Genomic DNA, 17,510 nt, shown 5'->3' on the forward strand with positions numbered 1-17,510 from the left:
AGTTAAACATGCAAACTCTGATACTCAGTCAAATAAGCAAATATTTACACTTTTTCAGAGTTCTTCTGAATGTACAGCTCATTCACTGACCATCTTTAAATATAGTCTTATTAAATTATTTAAAAAATGGATAGGACATAGAAAAGAAAAGTGTAACAAAGGAATGCAATTATTCATACACCATTAGAAGGAAAGAGGCACTCATGAACACAAACAATATCATCAGTCTATAAATTATTAACGGCTTAGGTCAAACCACATCATCCATATCCATCAACATGTTCCGTTTTGACATTGATCTCTTTACCCCCTTTGCCTTCCTTATCTGTTGCTGCTGAAGGACAGCAGCACTCCAGTGCTTATTTTAGCTGCTCTTTGAATATGGAGATCCTTCGAAATTGGACCACTCAATCTGTCCATCAGCCCTTGTGAGACTGGCAGATGTCACAGAGGATTCATATCAAAGATTTTGCATGAACGTGCAATGTGGAGTGCTTCTGTCTGATGTGGGATGATATAGACCCTGTGGTCAGTGTCTGGGCAACGATGTTCTGTGAAGGAAAGGTTGCATCCTCTTGTGTGTCATTTTGCACCTTGCAATGCTCTTTTTTTAACTCCTTATGTCCATGTGAGTGACTGATTCAGAATGAGGTTAGTATTGCTATCTAAAACGAATGAAGGGGAAAACTACCAGTGGAAAATTTTCTGTATATATGCATTTTATTTTATTTTATTTATTTTAAATGCATCTGAGTTGTTATTATTACTTGTGTCTTTTATGATGTTACAATAATTATAATACTGTTTCCAATAAAATAACTGGTGATAAATATATGCATTTCCAATAACCCTCATGTAGAGAGTTGGAACCTGGGGTGAATAGTGAAGAGGACAAAGGTGTATGACAATGTGAACATTAATAAGGTTGTGGCGTTTCATCAAATTACATTCTGCTTAGTCTCATATTACATGGATGGAATTTTCTTGAAAATTAAACTTGAAAATTGTCTTATCAAGACTCATCACTGACTTGTCACATGGTTTTTACAATTTACATCTAGACAAATTGATATAGAAAATGGTTGAGGGATTAATTCTCAGAAAAGAAAAAAAAGAAAATCTTGTAGAAATGTAAGGTCAATGGGAGTTAATAAATGATTATTTATTCATTCATACATCAATATTTAACTGTCATATTAATATTCATTGAGACTAAAAATCCATATTTATCATATAAAGTAGATGTATTACAGATATGTAAGTAATTTCTCTTGGAATCTCATACAGAGATTATCTGGCACATGCTTCAATTCAACTCTTGCTCAATCCCCTCGAAAAAGAAACCACAAAAGTAATAAAGAATACTAAAATATATAAAACAGGGTTTCCCATATGCAAATGTAATATATTATATTTATTAAATATATGAAGTAAAAGAAAAAAAAAATGTGCATATACAAATTTTACTATGGTCATTTTCTATATGTTCCAAACTAAAATCTTCATCAACCCAGATAATGTTAGTATAGTATGCGGAAACATAATGGCAATATCACTCTTGATAGGGCAATATCATATATTGCAGTTCCATCCATTCATGAAAGAATTGCCTTTCAGATTTATTCAAAACTAGACAAGGGTATTGTGTCTTTAAACTCTCACCCTAAAATTGAACCTTTCACAGTTGGATGCACACTAACAGTGCACTTTTTCACTATGCCACAGCCAAACGTAATATTTAATATCAAATCAATACAAACAGTGCTATATGTCAAGTACAGAACATAAATTATTAAAGAACAGTCGGCTCAGTTTTACTCTTACACTCATTGCTTTTGACAGGCACACTTCAGGTGTAAAAGCTGATATGCTATTTCATACTGCCCATAGCACTTGGCTAGCTCTCAGCAGCCATTGATGCGGGTGTCATGTCCGATACATCACAGGCTTTCCGCTAGAGACGTAGCAATTGTTACATGGCTGCGGGATGCGGCCAGATTAAATGTGTAACTATGTTTGGGGTCAGCAGGCACTAGACAGATCCCTGCTATTAGACTGGGATGAGGGAGACAGTGAGGCAAAATGAGCTGCATTGACTCGAGACATGAGAAAATCTGAGAAATGAGAGTGGAAAAGTTTCTTTTGCTGGGTTACTTAAATATAATAGCGGTGGAAGAATGGGATGGAAGGTAGAAGAATGAGCTGGAGACTCAGCACTGACTTGGGAACTAATGGAAAAAGTCTTATCATTGCTAAAATAACTTTTAACATCAGATGTATCTAAAAAAATAAAACATAAAAAAATAATAATATATGTATTGTACTGGTTGTCGTATTGGCACAATCTCTTTGAAAAGTCTTTTTCAGTCTAAGCCAGAGGCTGGAAACATTTATTTCCTCAGGCTTTCACTGGGGAGAAAAAACTATAAAGTGGCTGGTATGATTATGTTTTAAAAAGTACTGTTTTGTAACAGATATGAAGAATAGGGAGTAAACAGTGGCAGGAATCTACTCACATTACACTCACGTGGCCTCTCGGCTGCCATATGAATCCATTTGCTGCCCTGAGGCAACAAGCTTCATCTGCGGCGGGAGTTTGAACGCCTGGAGAAATGAGCGCCCATGGTCTTTGATCTAAGTCTCTCGCCCGTGATTGTATCTTTGCAATCCGAAGCACTTAGGCACACTCGGTAATTTCCACTACAGCCACAGCACCACAGTGCATCAGCCCCTCTTAGTAATTGTACTTTCCAAGCTGCACAAATTACATCAGCCCATTGGATCTAAACATCCAATTACAGCTGTGACCAGTAATAATAATATCATAGATTAAAACAAACTAGTTAATAAATGACAGAAGTTTTTCCAATAGAGAGAGCACTCCAGAAAATGACAGTGTTCCTTGTCACCCTAAAAAAAATATGCTGAACTCATATGAAGTCTGGTCTCAGTAAACCTAAAGTTCAGTGTCTGTATGTTTGCCAGAAAAAGAAAGTGATTTACAAGTGTATATAATATATATCACTTTTATTTATTCGCCACCTTTATTTTTTATAGCACTTTATACAATAGAGTTTCACAGACATTTCAGCAACAGTAGCAAGACAATTCTGTCATTATTCAGCTTAATTCTGTTCAAAGGGGTCATCGGATGCAAATTTTCCACAAGTTGATATGATTCTCTAGGGTCTTAATAAAAAGTCTATAACATACTTTGGTTGAAATTTTGCAATGGCTGTGTAAAAAACACCCTTTTTACCCTGTCAAAATCAGTTCTGTTTTCAGCATGCTGTTCTAGTCCATGTTGCTTCAAATGCTAATGAGCTGTGGTGACCCCGCCCCTCTCTTCCATGGGGTGACGAGCAGACTGTAAACTTCATCCGCGAAACTGGCTAACTAGCACATTATTAGGAAAGGTGATTTGCAAAGACTCCTTATACTCCTAAAACCCTTGTACTCACTTCTGTAGATGAAGCTGGATCATATGATTTGTGAGAACTTAAACGCATTTAGGCAGATCCGGAATTGCAGAACAACGTCATTCTGACAGGAATCTCAGGACAGCTTGATTTGAGAAAGGGGATTTTAAAATAGGGTTTTTTTTTTAAACTAAAAGAAAAGTTAATTTTTGCATCTGATGACCCCTTTCAAGTTTAGTTCTCATTCAATAGTGTCAGTCGTGTCAATTCAACGATATTACTGTGTTGGGAATAGTTACGCACCCATGCACGCATCGACCGGTGTGAGAGCGAGATCGTGCCCATCAACGCACTTCATTTGGTTGCACTGCACGGGACTCGTTCAGGAAGAATGTCTCCAAAGAAGTGTGTTTTTGGTTGTAAGGGAAAGATAACTTTGTTCAGCTTTTTAAATAACCCAGTGTTATGTAAACAGTGGATGCAGTTTATTTTTCCGGGGCAGCAACAGAGTTTCACAAAACTTTTTATAAACAAACCCCAAATAAACAATCCACAGTTTGGCGCTGGATTTGCACATCGTTTAATAATGAAGGATGGAGCGGTCCCAACTGTAAAAGATCCCGGTCATGATTGATCTGTGTTTTATTGCCAATCGGGGAAGTGCTCGTCACTCTTTAGCTCCGCCCATGGCATGCCTCCAGGATCTCGGCTGTTTCCGGAGAGAATCGTAAAGCTCTATATTTCTTTTATAAATATAATAAAACAAAAGACTTTTTGGAGATATGAAGGATGCAATACTACTCTATAGGTACTCAAGATTAAACAAAACTCAGAAAGGTGACAGAAATGTAAAAAAAAAAAAAAGAACAAACCAGTCGTTTCAAGAGTGCTGCTAATTAGTACTGGGACATTTCACTGTTCGTGGACAAGAGCATGTGATTGGTGTAAAGTGAAAACAGACTGTCTGCTGCAGGGAGCAAACATTTTTTTAGTTAAGAGTTAAGAAACCGTCATTTGAAATTGCCTGTGTGAATGACAACACAACAAATTTGCATGACAAATAAGAACCTGATGTGAAAGCTTTTTGGAATTCCTGATCACATGGATTCCTATTGAAATTATTGTGATCACACTTTTAGAGTTTTCACTTATAAAGAATTTGTAGAGTAGGCTATGTTGAAAGTCAGACCATCTATACATTTTCTCACTTAATAAACAGTCAGAGCAGGGAAAACCTGAAGAGGAGCTTAAGGAAAACCTGGAGTGGAGCTCACACTGAGTGATTAGAAGGGAAATCATACACTATTCCAGACCGATTGTTCGAGTGTATATTGCTTGCCAATATTCAATTTTATAAGTTTGGCTTCTTTTGGAACTATCTCTGTTGGTGGAGGAGAAACAACCTAACTGGCTATATAATTTCTGTTTGAAACGTAAACTACTTGAGGTGAAATGATCAAGTGGGGAATCAAAACCATATTGCCGTGTTGATATTCAGTACAACAGCACTCATACTTATGTGATATTGCCTTATCAGATCCACTATATAGCTGTAACCCAAAACAACCAAAAACACAGCTATTAAAATGTATTGAAGCTGGTTAAAGGGTGATAGAGTGAATGCGGCAATCTATTGGTTGTAGGCATTGTAAATTTCATTCAGTGCAGTCCAATGGCAACCAGAGAGAGAGAGAGCGAGAGAGAGACAGAGAGAGAGAGAGAGACACAGAGAGAGAGAGAGAGAGAGAGAGAGAGAGAGAGAGAGAGAGACTCAGTCCCTCTCCCTTTAATCTCTTTTTTTTTTCCAGTCAGTGCTGCATCTTTCTATGGAGACAATCAGATTCTCTACAATTTACTGTTCCTCCGCAGTAATTTCAATGAATTACCTTAATCTATGTGGGTCATTTACATCAGATATGTTGCCGCGTCTCTGCTGAATAGTCCCCGGTGTGCCACCTCTCTTTTGGACGGCAGCATCACGTTGGATTTTAACAGGGGCAGAACGGAGTTTGATTTTTTCCCTTGTGTGGCACATACATTTTGACCGTACCTCAGGAAGTCGCGGCGGCAGGACAGAAGCAGTACAATGCAGATACCACAGAGGTAAGCCACAAGAACAGCCACCCAAGACAAAGCATCCCCTATAACAAGCTTATACATATTTTAACTGTTTGCCAGACGCCGCGAACACGCTTATTTCCAGCTGGTTCCCAGGATTTTTCCTCTCTCACTCTCTCTCTCTTTCTCGCTCTCTGAAAGCTTCATCCATCCGACGAACGATGCAACGATTTTGCTTTGCGAGTTTAATTCGCGCCGGCTACTCGCGCTGATTTGCATGAAAAAGGCTGACCCTACAAACTGTTTCAGTAGTTTTTAGGCAATAGCAATGCGTAGACATTTTTTTCCTCATCGAAATTATTATTATCTATTATTATTTTACTCTCCATCAAGTGTCAGAATCTAGCCTACATTTAAAGATGAAGCGCAAGTACACTGCATGCAAGAGTTCATATGAGTCATAGTAAATATATGTAGCCTACGCACTTAGATACTCAGCAGATGAGGGGAATTGTTTATTTTTATTTTTTATTTTTTTATCAGGGGGTTCATGTGGCAGATATACGTACCTGTGGCTAACCAAACCTCTGTACAATGAGCTACTATGTTGATTGATGTATGATTGGTTTCCTCGTCGTCCGTTTATAGCGGTTCACATCCACATGCATGTTAATCATTTATTCGGCTTACAACGTATTGTGTTTGCGATAAAATAGAATATCAGTCTGTGATGGGACACTTAGCAGGTGCGCTGAGACTGAATTAGCTATATGGCGTGTTTTGTTAACTTTCGCCTAGCTTTGCTATAATTCCAGACGAACCACATTCTCCTCAAAAGATGCGGTGAGTCCAGACTTTCATCACAGGGACCACTGTTTCAACCCAAGCTGTCCCGCTTATACAGCGGTGAACCACAAGGTGGTACTGTGGACATCTCCTGCATACGTGCGTGTTTTTGGGATGGAGTAGTGAGGAGGGGAAATTGGGCCGCCTCTCGAACATTCGCACTGTACAGCATAACCTTCACTTTGTCAGAATGCGCGGCAACTGCATGACATTAGAGTAGGTTTAAGTGGCGAAAAATGGTTCACAATTGAAGTAATTTGAAAAGTGCCAACAAGTGCAGTCTCTCTATAATGTAAATCTCTAAAGGCAGTCATTAGCTGTCCTTTTTAAAGTAAGAACTGAATTAGAAAAACAGACCGATAAAGGATGTTTTTTTGGGGGTAGGCTAAGTGTGTAATAGGCTTAATACATACATACTTCATTGACAATGTTGGCATAGTTCTTTGACCAATATATTCTTTTGCCTGTAACTTTCCAAATGTCATGGTGTGCTGTAACTTAAGTTGGCCTACAGTGTAGGAGAGAGTGGGGACGTTGCAATGAGGGACAGTTGCAACTTGGCATATTTCTTCAATCAGGAATGAGCTACAGTGACATTCATACTGCACATGCTCAATTATCCCCTCATCCTATTATTTTCATGGTAAAAAAAAAAAAAAACAACAACAAAAAAACACCTTTTTTATCATCATCTGTCATTTCTGTCGAATTGTTTGCGTGAAGCATTGTAAAACATATGATTTTACCAGAGCTGTCAGTATAGGGACAATTGCAACGTGTTGTTGCAACCGTCCCAACATTTATATAAAAGCTTGCCATAACATTACATAATTGCAATTTTATGGATTAATAAAGAACCCCTTTCAATAGTAAGGTATTTCTTATTTTTTATTTAAGTAAAAGTGCACTCATTTCCTTCACTCTCACCCTCTCTGTGTCTTACACACATACATGCATCTGCCTCACACACACACACACACACACACAAATAGTGGCTATGTTTATGCAGAGGCCTCAGTTCAGTAACCTTTTACAGATGTTAAAAGAAGTAGGCTATTATTAAATTTCAGTGTCTTGATTCTAATTAAATTAATATCTTGTAGTTCAAATGTATTGTAATAATTAACCAAGACATGGTTGTTATTTTTTACTTGAAAAAAAAAAGTAACTATTTACTATTCTTTGCTGTTGAACTTGTTAAAGACCATGTCTATGCACAAATAAAACTAAGAAATTGCAAAGTGATATTTAAGAATGGTTTTAATTACATTTTAACGAATGTTGCAACTGCCCATTTGCATTGTTGCAACCGTCCCCTGTTATGGGGTCAGTTGCAACATTTGACTTTGTCTATTAAGGTATAAATTGTATGTATATACTCAAATGTACATGTGTAACAGCAATGTGGGTGAGTAGCTGACTTATGTGGCTTTATTGTATTAAAATTCACGCTTTCTAACGCTAACAGTCTCGGAGAAACTAAAGGAAATGCAAAAAGTGTTGCAACCATCCCCACTCTCCCCTACTGGGGCAACTTTCTTGGTATCTGTAGCAGGACACATATTTTAAAAAGAGTGCTGTGTCTGCCATTTTTTTTAGCTCCTGTAGTACTTTTGGATATTAGACGTAATCTTGTACATCATCTTGGCATTGTTCACCTACTGTTTCATGGATATTTGTAATATCTTAATCATTTGATGTACTGCTTGTTGCATTATAATACAAAACATGCATATTCTTACACAAAGATGTGTTCATACTTGGAAAGAAATTGGTCAATTTTGTAAAAAATTAATACAAGTGGCATAATAGGGTGTAGACAAGGCTAAGCCTAGTCTGATTATGTGGCTGAAAATATTTAGTTGGATAGACAATAGGAAATACCTTTTATGTTTTGTGTAGTGAAAATGCAAACATACTTGTAATCATCACAGTTGTTTTGAATAAGCCACTTACAAAAAATAAATATAGTAAGAGTGATGAAACTACTTTTGAGTTTGTAATCACAAAAATGTAGTTAAAAATAGGCATGGTGCTTTCACAAACCAAATTAATTCTGGTCTTGATCGCTGAGGTTTAGAGATCCAGTTCAGTATTAATTTCTCTTCCATTCTCTCTCACTAGCACATAGGATCAGTGGTTGGCTGTTAGTGCCACCTTTAAATAAATTTTCACTTTCTTTACTTTCTGGGGTTCCTATCCACACTCAGTCAGCTGACAGAAAGATAGAAGGAGAGAATAGAGTTTGTGAAAACAAATTCCAGCTTACTTGCCAGCCCAGACGCCATGTTGAATAAGTCATAGCAGGTGCATTTGCGGTGGAATCGCACCATGTTTATCTGAAGTTCACCCAAAGGTCACAGCGATTTCTCTGCTTTATTCTGTGGTCTTTTGTCTATCGCTTGGACCAAATCGATACTGTCTCCTTTGGATCACAAGTCACTCTTTGAACAGTGCAATTCTTACAGCCTCCTTCAAGCAGATCATTTATTATAATTAAAATTCAGAGAGAGACCCAGCACCTTCATTGAGATTCGCGTGAGTTATCTTCAGTGATCACACAGGCAGTAAATGCTATTTTCTTTCATTTTATTCTCTTTGGTCTCATTTCTCTCCTTTTTATTTGTCATACTCACTCATGTATCAAGGGTGCATTAAAGTGAAGTGTGCAGAACATTTAGAATAGAAATTCCACCCAATCACCTTTATCTAAATATAACTGACAGAAACATACATTCTTTCTTTCTAAAAGATTTGATGCATTTAATTAATACTAGAAACAGCATGTTTTTTTCTAAAGGTGAGGACAAAACAAAACACTTTTCTGAAAAGCATTCATACAGATTTTGGACAATATGAGGGTGAATGAATGAAGTATCTCTTTGGGCTGGTAGCCAGAATGGACATTTTTTGTCTTTGTTCTTCGTTGTTGTAATATGGTATTTTGGCAGAAAGTGCCTCCATATTCTGAGCCACTTAAATGTAAGCATTGCTTGAGGATGTAGCAATATTGGCGTAAAGTTATTAAATAAATCCCTCTTGGCTGGTCTAGCTGGACATCAGATGAGAGTGCATGCAAACTGGTGGATGCTACATAGCTTTTTGTCTGCGTTGGAAATGAAATTGCCAGCCAGACATGCAGGCCCATTTGCTTCGGAGGACAAAATATGTACGTGAAAGATTTTCTGAAATGCCCATCTCAATTTCATGATATATAATGATAAACAGCAAAGAGAGAACTAATGAAAGCTTAGGACTTAAAAATCAGTAGGCCTTCCCTCTTACAGTAGATCAACAAAGGCCTGTTGATGGATAATGCTGTCTTAAGTGTTATTTGTTTACCGAGTCTATCAAAATGTGTTTTATTTAAAGAGAACAAGTTTTCTCACTTTTTTTGTTGTTGTGGTTGTATCTCTTTATAAAGAAGCCATTGCTGTGTGCACACAGTGCATATCTCAATATCTGAGCTAAATGATGGTTTTAATTAAAAAAAAAAAAAAAAAAAAAAAGAGTGGACTTAAAACCCAAGGGTGTTACGGGATGGGTCTTTCTGAGACCACCAATAAAGATCTTTTAAAGCATGTCATGTGCACTGGGACTTAAGCTTTATTAAAGCCGTACTCCTTCATTAGATGCTGCTTTAGAGGAATATCACCTTTCAAATGCTCTAAAGTCCCAGTAAATATTTATCAGAATAATATTTTACAGTCATGTACTGTATCTGGGGATGTTCTCTGCATTGCATAAAGGAGATAAGCCTTCCGTGTTGTTTGTTTTCTTGTGCTTCCTAGTTTTCTCTTGTGACTGGCAGTTCTTGAAACATCCTGCCGTTGTACTGTTATGAAGTGGGAAAGTGAAGATAACCCTAATCCTTTTGTAATTTAGCATTGCTCAACACCAATTCCAGTTAATGTGACTGTCTCAATGAGTATATTATATCATCACTGCTTTGTTCGCTCAATTAACTTTCCTTGGGTTATACTATCTACCATCTGATCTCTGCTGAAATTGCTTTGTGAAATGAAAAAGTTATATCAATCAGTTTTAGATTCTTGAAGAATTATTTAGACAGGCTTTGAAAATGAAAGCACAGATAACGCTGGGTGTGACATCTGTTAAACACACCATATTTTGAAGATGTTGGCGGAATGATGCCCTTTTATGACTATTTAAATAAGAGGTACTGATTCAAGAACAGTCTCAGAGGAAACTTTGCTTAGCTTTCACTGACAGAGCTATTAATGGAGGGATCAGGGCGAACCAAACAGTTCATCACTTGCAGATTTACTCAAGGACTCAAGTCATTAAAGTTTCCCTCCAGAGGCTCCAGCGAGCCTAGTTCAGTAATTTGAGGTAAATGTGCATGAGCAATCCATGTGATGATCTTGAACTGTATATGAAGTTAAACAAGTCAGAGCTATGGTTTGTGTTGTATGATGGTGTTGAAGTTCAAGAGTATCAAAAACACCAACTGATGAGGATCTTCTCGATTCTTGTTTCACACCCACTTTCTTCCTCCTTTTTCTTGTATGTGGATGAAATGCATGGAGCATTCATTATTCAAATTCACACGCTGGGTAGCATTTCTTGTGCATAATCTGCTCTCAGCTTTGTGCGCTTCTTCTGTTTGTTCATTCAGGTGGAAAGATTATCATTTGTTCAGACAGTAAATGTGATGCAGACATACTATTTTACAATTCACATATATTTAAATCAGAGGCAAATTTGTATTCATGTCTACTCCAATATATGTCTCTAAGAAAATTTCTTTTGAATGCATTTGATTTGTTCCAGAGGATCTTCCTGGAAAGATCCCTGGAAACACCATGACCTTTATCATTTCCAAATTTAGAGGAGTCTCAAACCAAAGTCTTTCATGACACTCATTCTTTCATAATTACACAAAAGGTTTCCTATTGCTAAATTCCCAAATCTGTACTTGAACAACAGACCAGAGTCAAAGGATAATGGATAAATGTTTGGATTCGTGTAGATGACAGACCATGATGAATTTCACACTCTGATCGTGCTCATTGACTTCCCATCTCATCCTTTTACTGATGATGACTATGAAGAGTAATCATGTAGTTCAAACTGTTAGCAATACAAAACTCATGGAAGTTCATGGGTTTGAATCCCAGGGAATGCATGAACTGATAAAATGTATAAAACCTTGAATGCAATATAAGTTAAAAGTGTCTGCCAAATACATGGATGTTGGAACTTCACAATGACAACTGAAAGCTTCCATTTTAGGACCAAGTCATCAGAACACTTCAAAGTCATAGATTGGGCATTTATACACTAAGTGATGAGAAAGAGAAGAGAGAATGTATATATATTGAACTCAATTGTTGTTCTAAAACATAACTGCTTCAATCAAAGTGCCTGCTTTGGTCATAGATAGACAGTTTCAAAGCAAATAGATCGATATGTTCTAAACAGCCTTATTTAGTGCAAATAACCTCACAAATGGATATACTATACAATATTTTGTGTATACGCTACAGTGCTACGCATGCAGTTATTTGAGCCTATCAATTTACCAGACCACTTACTGTATAAATTGTGGCCCAGTCAATTGAAACATAGAGTCATATTTCAAAATAGCTATTGTTTGAATCTAGAGTATAATGATGTCTAAGTGTTAGCATTTATTTGCTATTTACGTCTATTATTGTATATTTTTTCTCTTGCAGTGCAAGGTTACCTTGGTGCCTCCAAAGCTTAACACAAAGCATGCAAAATAATGAAGGAAATTGAATTCCTCTGTTTTTGTTTATGACAATGAATAATAATTTATGGGCTGTTCTTTCTTTCCCACAGGCAAACCAATAAAGGAGGTATTGAAAGGAGGGAGTAGTTACACCAGAGGACAGCTCAGGCGGAAAGAACTGCATTTTGTTTCTCGTCAATAGGATAGCAGTTAAAGAACGACAAAAATACAACTGTGATCCAGAATCGCCCTCATGTCATGGGGGAATGACATGATTGCTGATCTGATTGGTGGGCGCGCTGTCAATCATCTGTCCTTTGCAGCCTGAGGGCGGGATTTGACCTTGGCTGTGGAAGGATTGGAGGACTGTGAATTCAACCAACTCTACTAACTGCAGCTGAACCATGTCACGGCTCAGAGGAACCCCATGGATACCACTCACCATGGTTCATCCGCTGGCTACTCCACGCCTTTTTACCCGGATTGTGCTTGCGGCTGCTTGGCTAGCCATTGCACGGGCCCAGCAGCACCCTATTGTCACGACAAACTACGGCAAGCTAAGAGGCTTGAAAACGCCTCTGCCCAATGAGATTCTAGGGCCTGTGGAACAGTATCTTGGGATTCCCTATGCCCTCCCACCCACAGGGGAGAGAAGGTTTCAGCCCCCCGAGCCCCCCATGTCATGGCCTGGGATTCGAAATGCCACACAGTTTGCTCCCGTTTGTCCTCAGTTTCTGGAAGATCGGTTTTTACTCAATGATATGTTACCTGTATGGTTCACCGCCAACTTGGATACCGTTGTAACCTACGTACAAGATCAAAGTGAAGACTGCCTGTACTTAAACATTTATGTTCCCACGGAGGATGGTATGTAATTTTCTTAAAAAAAAAAAAAAAGTTATTTGATGTATATTGTTTTCCTCTTGACAAGTTTCATTGTTTGTTTTCTGATAAGGTTCATCTCAGTTGTTTTTAGCAGCTTAGTTTGCTTAGTTGTCATCATCACAACTTGATCTGTGAAGATTTTCCAAGTTCAGCTAATTGTTGCAGACATTCCAAAATTAGATTTTTTTTTTTTTCACACTTTATTTTAAGGACAAGTTCTCACTATTAACTAACGGATTTTGCCTTAATAAACTCCTGATTACTGCTTATTAATAGTTAGTAAGATTGTTAAGTTTAGGTATTGTGTAGGATAAATGTATAACATGGTCATGCCGAATATGTGCTAATATACTAATAAACAGCCAATATGCTAGTAATATGCATGCTAATAAGCAACTAGTTATGAGTGAGACTTGGTCCATATACTAAAGTGGCAAGGTATCCCATCACATTTAGTTTGCTGGTAAAGCTCATGACTATTAACCCAAATTAAACTAGTCATTTTTGTATAATTTTTATCATCTCAAAAAAGTCCAAAAGTTTAGCTGGGTAGTCTACTTTTTTATTTATTTATTATTATTATTTTTTTTTTTTTATAATGTTGACCCTGCATGTCCTGGCTACAGTAAATCTTACAGTATATTAGATGTCTTTTTTATTTAAAAGTTGCTGTTATGTAAGTGTAAATAAGGTTACACTATTTTAAGGTGTCCTTATTACAGTGTAATTATACATTTAAGTACTGGGTACTATTAATTATCTACATCTACTTACTATATGGTTAGGGTTAGGATTAGGGGTTGTTTTAGGGTTACTTGCATGTAATTATGCATAATGAATTGTTATTATAATAGTAAGTATATGCGACCTGCGTAACAAGGACACCTTAAAATAAAGTGTTACCGTAAATAATAACAATTCACAGAAAGCACTCAGCTGTTTGAGATTGTATGTCCTATAGTCTTGAATTCCATAATAGTGTGCTAAATTTAGCTTGGACACTGGACTGAAAGATTAAGGAAGAGAGATTAACTTGCAAATGAAAATCTTTTAATGAGTGGAGCAGCCATGTCTGCATCTTCAAATTATTGTTGTCTTATTACTGTGACATAATCAAGATGAAACATTTTGCCAAGGATTCGATTATTCAGGCATTTTAGGAGAATTTGTATCTTGAAGATATGAATCCTTTTGCTCAGTACATATTGTTTTGTTATACTATTATTTATTGCAATCTGAAACCTAAAATCGATGATAGTATTTTATTATTATTATTTTTTTTTTGGAATTTGAAATAATTTAAATCCTCTGAATCCAGTGTGCAGTAAATTTCTAACAGAATGTGTCAGCATATTCTGACAGCCCGCAGTTTTGCTTAAAAAAGTCCCTTCTGTGATGTTGAAATTCAATCCTCTTTTGTGCCGTACTGAAGTCGGTCATCCCCGGTTAGCGTTCATGCGCTAACCACCCATCATGCTTCGGCTCTCCAAATTGCCCTTTTCAAAATCCTGTGTAATATGGGACCATCCTGGCATTTTTGACTCAAAGAGGGACTTGCTCTACAGTTGTGGCAGTGTTGAAGCAGGATGACAGATATAAAAAAGCCCTTTAGTGCAAAGACCATATCAAAAGGAAAAGCATGGCGTTCAAGGCTAGAATGGAAAAGCGGGATCACCACTTCCTGATCTGTAGAAAACAGGTTATAGACACATAAATGTTCTTTGTGTTTTAGTTGCCCACTTCTTTTGTTAGCTAGACGCACAAAAGAGACTGCAGTCTGTTAGTGACAGAGTCAGCTTTATCTCTCAGTGCAGTTACGAGTGAAGGCTGTGGAGGTGGCATCCTGTTTTGTTGTGAATTAATCACAATGAATGCTTCAGCCTGAAGAGACGGTCTGGGTGAAGAGACAATGCAGACTCCCTTCCACTCTTCAATTGGGAATGCTAACCAATTTAATTTCAATTGGACTATTCAAAAAACCCATTCAGAGAAACAGAAAGATGTTGAAAAGAGGCAGTCACGACAAATCAGTCCTTGTTACCATCATTGTCTATTTCAGTGGGTTGACTTCTTTAGCTTAACATCTGAAATCCAGTCTTGTCTTACTGTTATTTTATTTTATTTTATCTATCTATCTATCTATCTATCTATCTATCTATCTATCTATCTATCTATCTATCATCTATCTATCTATTGTTTGGTTGCATTGCAATCTGAGAGAAAGTTAAATATAAAATGAATTTGAGGATTTTCATATCATAGTATTTATTAAGCTGTTGTATGTACTTCTTTGATAACAGCCCTCTACAGCTGATACAAATTTTATAAGTATATGCAATACTTACAATAATTCATTATCTGGCATAATTTGAGAATGTTCCAAATAACTTTAATGGAAGCAAAAAAAAAAAAACATTCTGACCAAGCAGTTCACATATTGTCAAATGTGCTGATTTGATAAGTGACCTAGAAAAGGGAACAGTCATATAAATATTTCCTATTTAAAGTCATAACATTTATTTCTTTTTGGAAATCATAAAACTTTTTTACCTTGGAGTTATATTTTGAATCCCAGACTTTCAATGTCATCTCAAACTTCTTCACGCCACTAAATATATCTCAGCATGCATCTCAGAAGCTGCCGATCTCCTGGGATTGTCAGACACAAGAGTCTCTAGAGTTTGGAGGGGGGGAAAAAAATCAGATGAGCAGCAGTTGCTGGTGAAACTACTTTGTTAATGAGAGGGTTTGACAGAGAATGGCTAGAATGGTTCAAGCTATTAGAAAGGTGGCAATAACTAAAATAGCAATGTATGACAACAGTGCTATCCACCTTGAACCTTTAAGTGGCTGGCCAGAGCAGCAGGCAAACAGCAGACTCCTCTGTCAGCTAAGAACAGGAGGCTACAGTGGGCATATGCTCGCCAAACTGGACATTAGATGATTGGAAAACTTTGTCTGATGAATCAAGATTTAAGATGTGATATTGATGGTAGGGTCAGAATTTGGTGTTAACCACATTAATTCATGGATCCATCCTGCATTTTTTTTTTTTTTTTTTTTGGTTCAGGCTCCTCCTGCTGGTAAAATGTTGTGAATATTTCCTTGTCACACTTCCTTTCCAGGCTGTTTGAGCATCATTTAAATTCAACATCCAACCTGCTGTGATCCTGCATCCTTGCTGACTATGTGCATCTCTTTACGGACACACACAGTCTACCCATTTTCTAATAGTTCGTTCCAGCATGATAACATGCCATGTCACAAAGACAGGTGATGTCATTGAATTTAGTACAATGGTCTCCTGGGAATGGCATGAATGTGCAGCCAATGCTAATGTGTGATATTCTTATGTCAGTATGGGCTAGAATCTCAAAGGAATGTTTCTGCTTGTTAAATATATTCCATCAAGAACTCAAGCCAGTTAAATTAGTCATTAGAATTTAAAGAATTAGTTCACTTTCAGAATAAAAAAAAGGTCCCACTTTATATTGTATCCCTAATACCTGTGTACTTACATAGTAACTAGATGTGTGCATAGTATGTAACCACAGTGTAAGTACACATTGGTACATAGTATCTACAGCTCTAATGTTTGTGTAACTACACATATGTAACAACCCACTGAATGGTATGTGTAAATACAAATGTGTAATAGGACATTTGTAACGGCACTTTTTGGTAATGAAAGTACAAATGTGTAACAGGACTAACAGCACTTTTTGGTAAAGAAAGTATTACACTTTATATTTGATTAATCATGTAATTACTCTGATGTTAGACAGCAGTGGCCAGAAAGTTAGGCTTTACATACAAATTGTGGTTGGTGTCCAGAATGTTACACTTTATATTAAGTGGACAGTTCCTGAGGAGTTACTATGTAAGTACACTGGTATTACAGTGGTGCACCAACTCAAGATCCAACTCCTCCCACTTTACGTATCCCTAAACCTACCCATCTCCACCCCATGAATCCCATTTCCACCCCTAAACCTACCCATCTCCACCCCCTGGATCAAATGGTTCGAATTGCTCTTATACATATTGTTGTTACAAAATGTAGTTATATAATTCCTGTTACATGAGTACGTAGTGAAGTGAAAAAAAGTGTTGTTACCAATGTCCTGTTACACATTTGTACTTACATAAACCATCCAGAGGGTTGAGGGGAAATACTTGACCCAGTGTTTACAAAGCGAACGTGCAAAGAAAGTCAAACACTCTTTACAAAAAAACACAAAACAAAGATGTCTGATGATTTTGATGATTTTTGGAGGAGAAAATGAGATGGAGTTTTTCAACCTACCCTAGCTTTTTGAACCGTAGTATACAGATGAAGAACTAACTGCACAGATGCGCACAATGGGGAAAGTCGCTCGTCGCAGAGCTAGTGCAAGCAATTTTGGTTAAAAGGTATATAAAAATGACCGATCGTTTCATTAAAGACCCATATTCCTCAGCTGGGATCATGAAGCTGCATTGAAACTGCAATCTGGACCTTCAAACCATTGGCTCCTGTTGAAGTCCACTATATGGAGAAAAATCATGAAATCCTCAAAAAAACTTAATTTCTTTTTGGCTGAATA

At 37.1% G+C, this 17,510-nt stretch overlaps 1 protein-coding gene across 2 annotated transcripts in view; it reads left to right on the plus strand.

Annotated features, from left to right (window-relative positions):
* Positions 1-5,172: 5,172 nt before the first annotated feature.
* Positions 5,173-17,510, plus strand: part of nlgn4xa (neuroligin 4 X-linked a) — a 107,716-nt gene continuing 95,378 nt past the window's right edge. The window contains exons 1-2 of one of the 2 annotated variants that reach the window (XM_042716430.1): positions 5,173-5,522; positions 12,150-12,906. In XM_042716430.1, the coding sequence (XP_042572364.1) occupies positions 12,444-12,906 (463 nt within the window). In that variant the 5' untranslated portion in view covers positions 5,173-5,522; positions 12,150-12,443. The remainder of the gene's footprint in view (positions 5,523-12,149; positions 12,907-17,510) is intronic. The other variant, XM_042716431.1, reaches the window with a different exon arrangement.

The sequence above is a fragment of the Cyprinus carpio genome, chromosome B1 (assembly GCF_018340385.1).
Source record: "Cyprinus carpio isolate SPL01 chromosome B1, ASM1834038v1, whole genome shotgun sequence".
Taxonomy (NCBI): domain Eukaryota; kingdom Metazoa; phylum Chordata; class Actinopteri; order Cypriniformes; family Cyprinidae; genus Cyprinus; species Cyprinus carpio.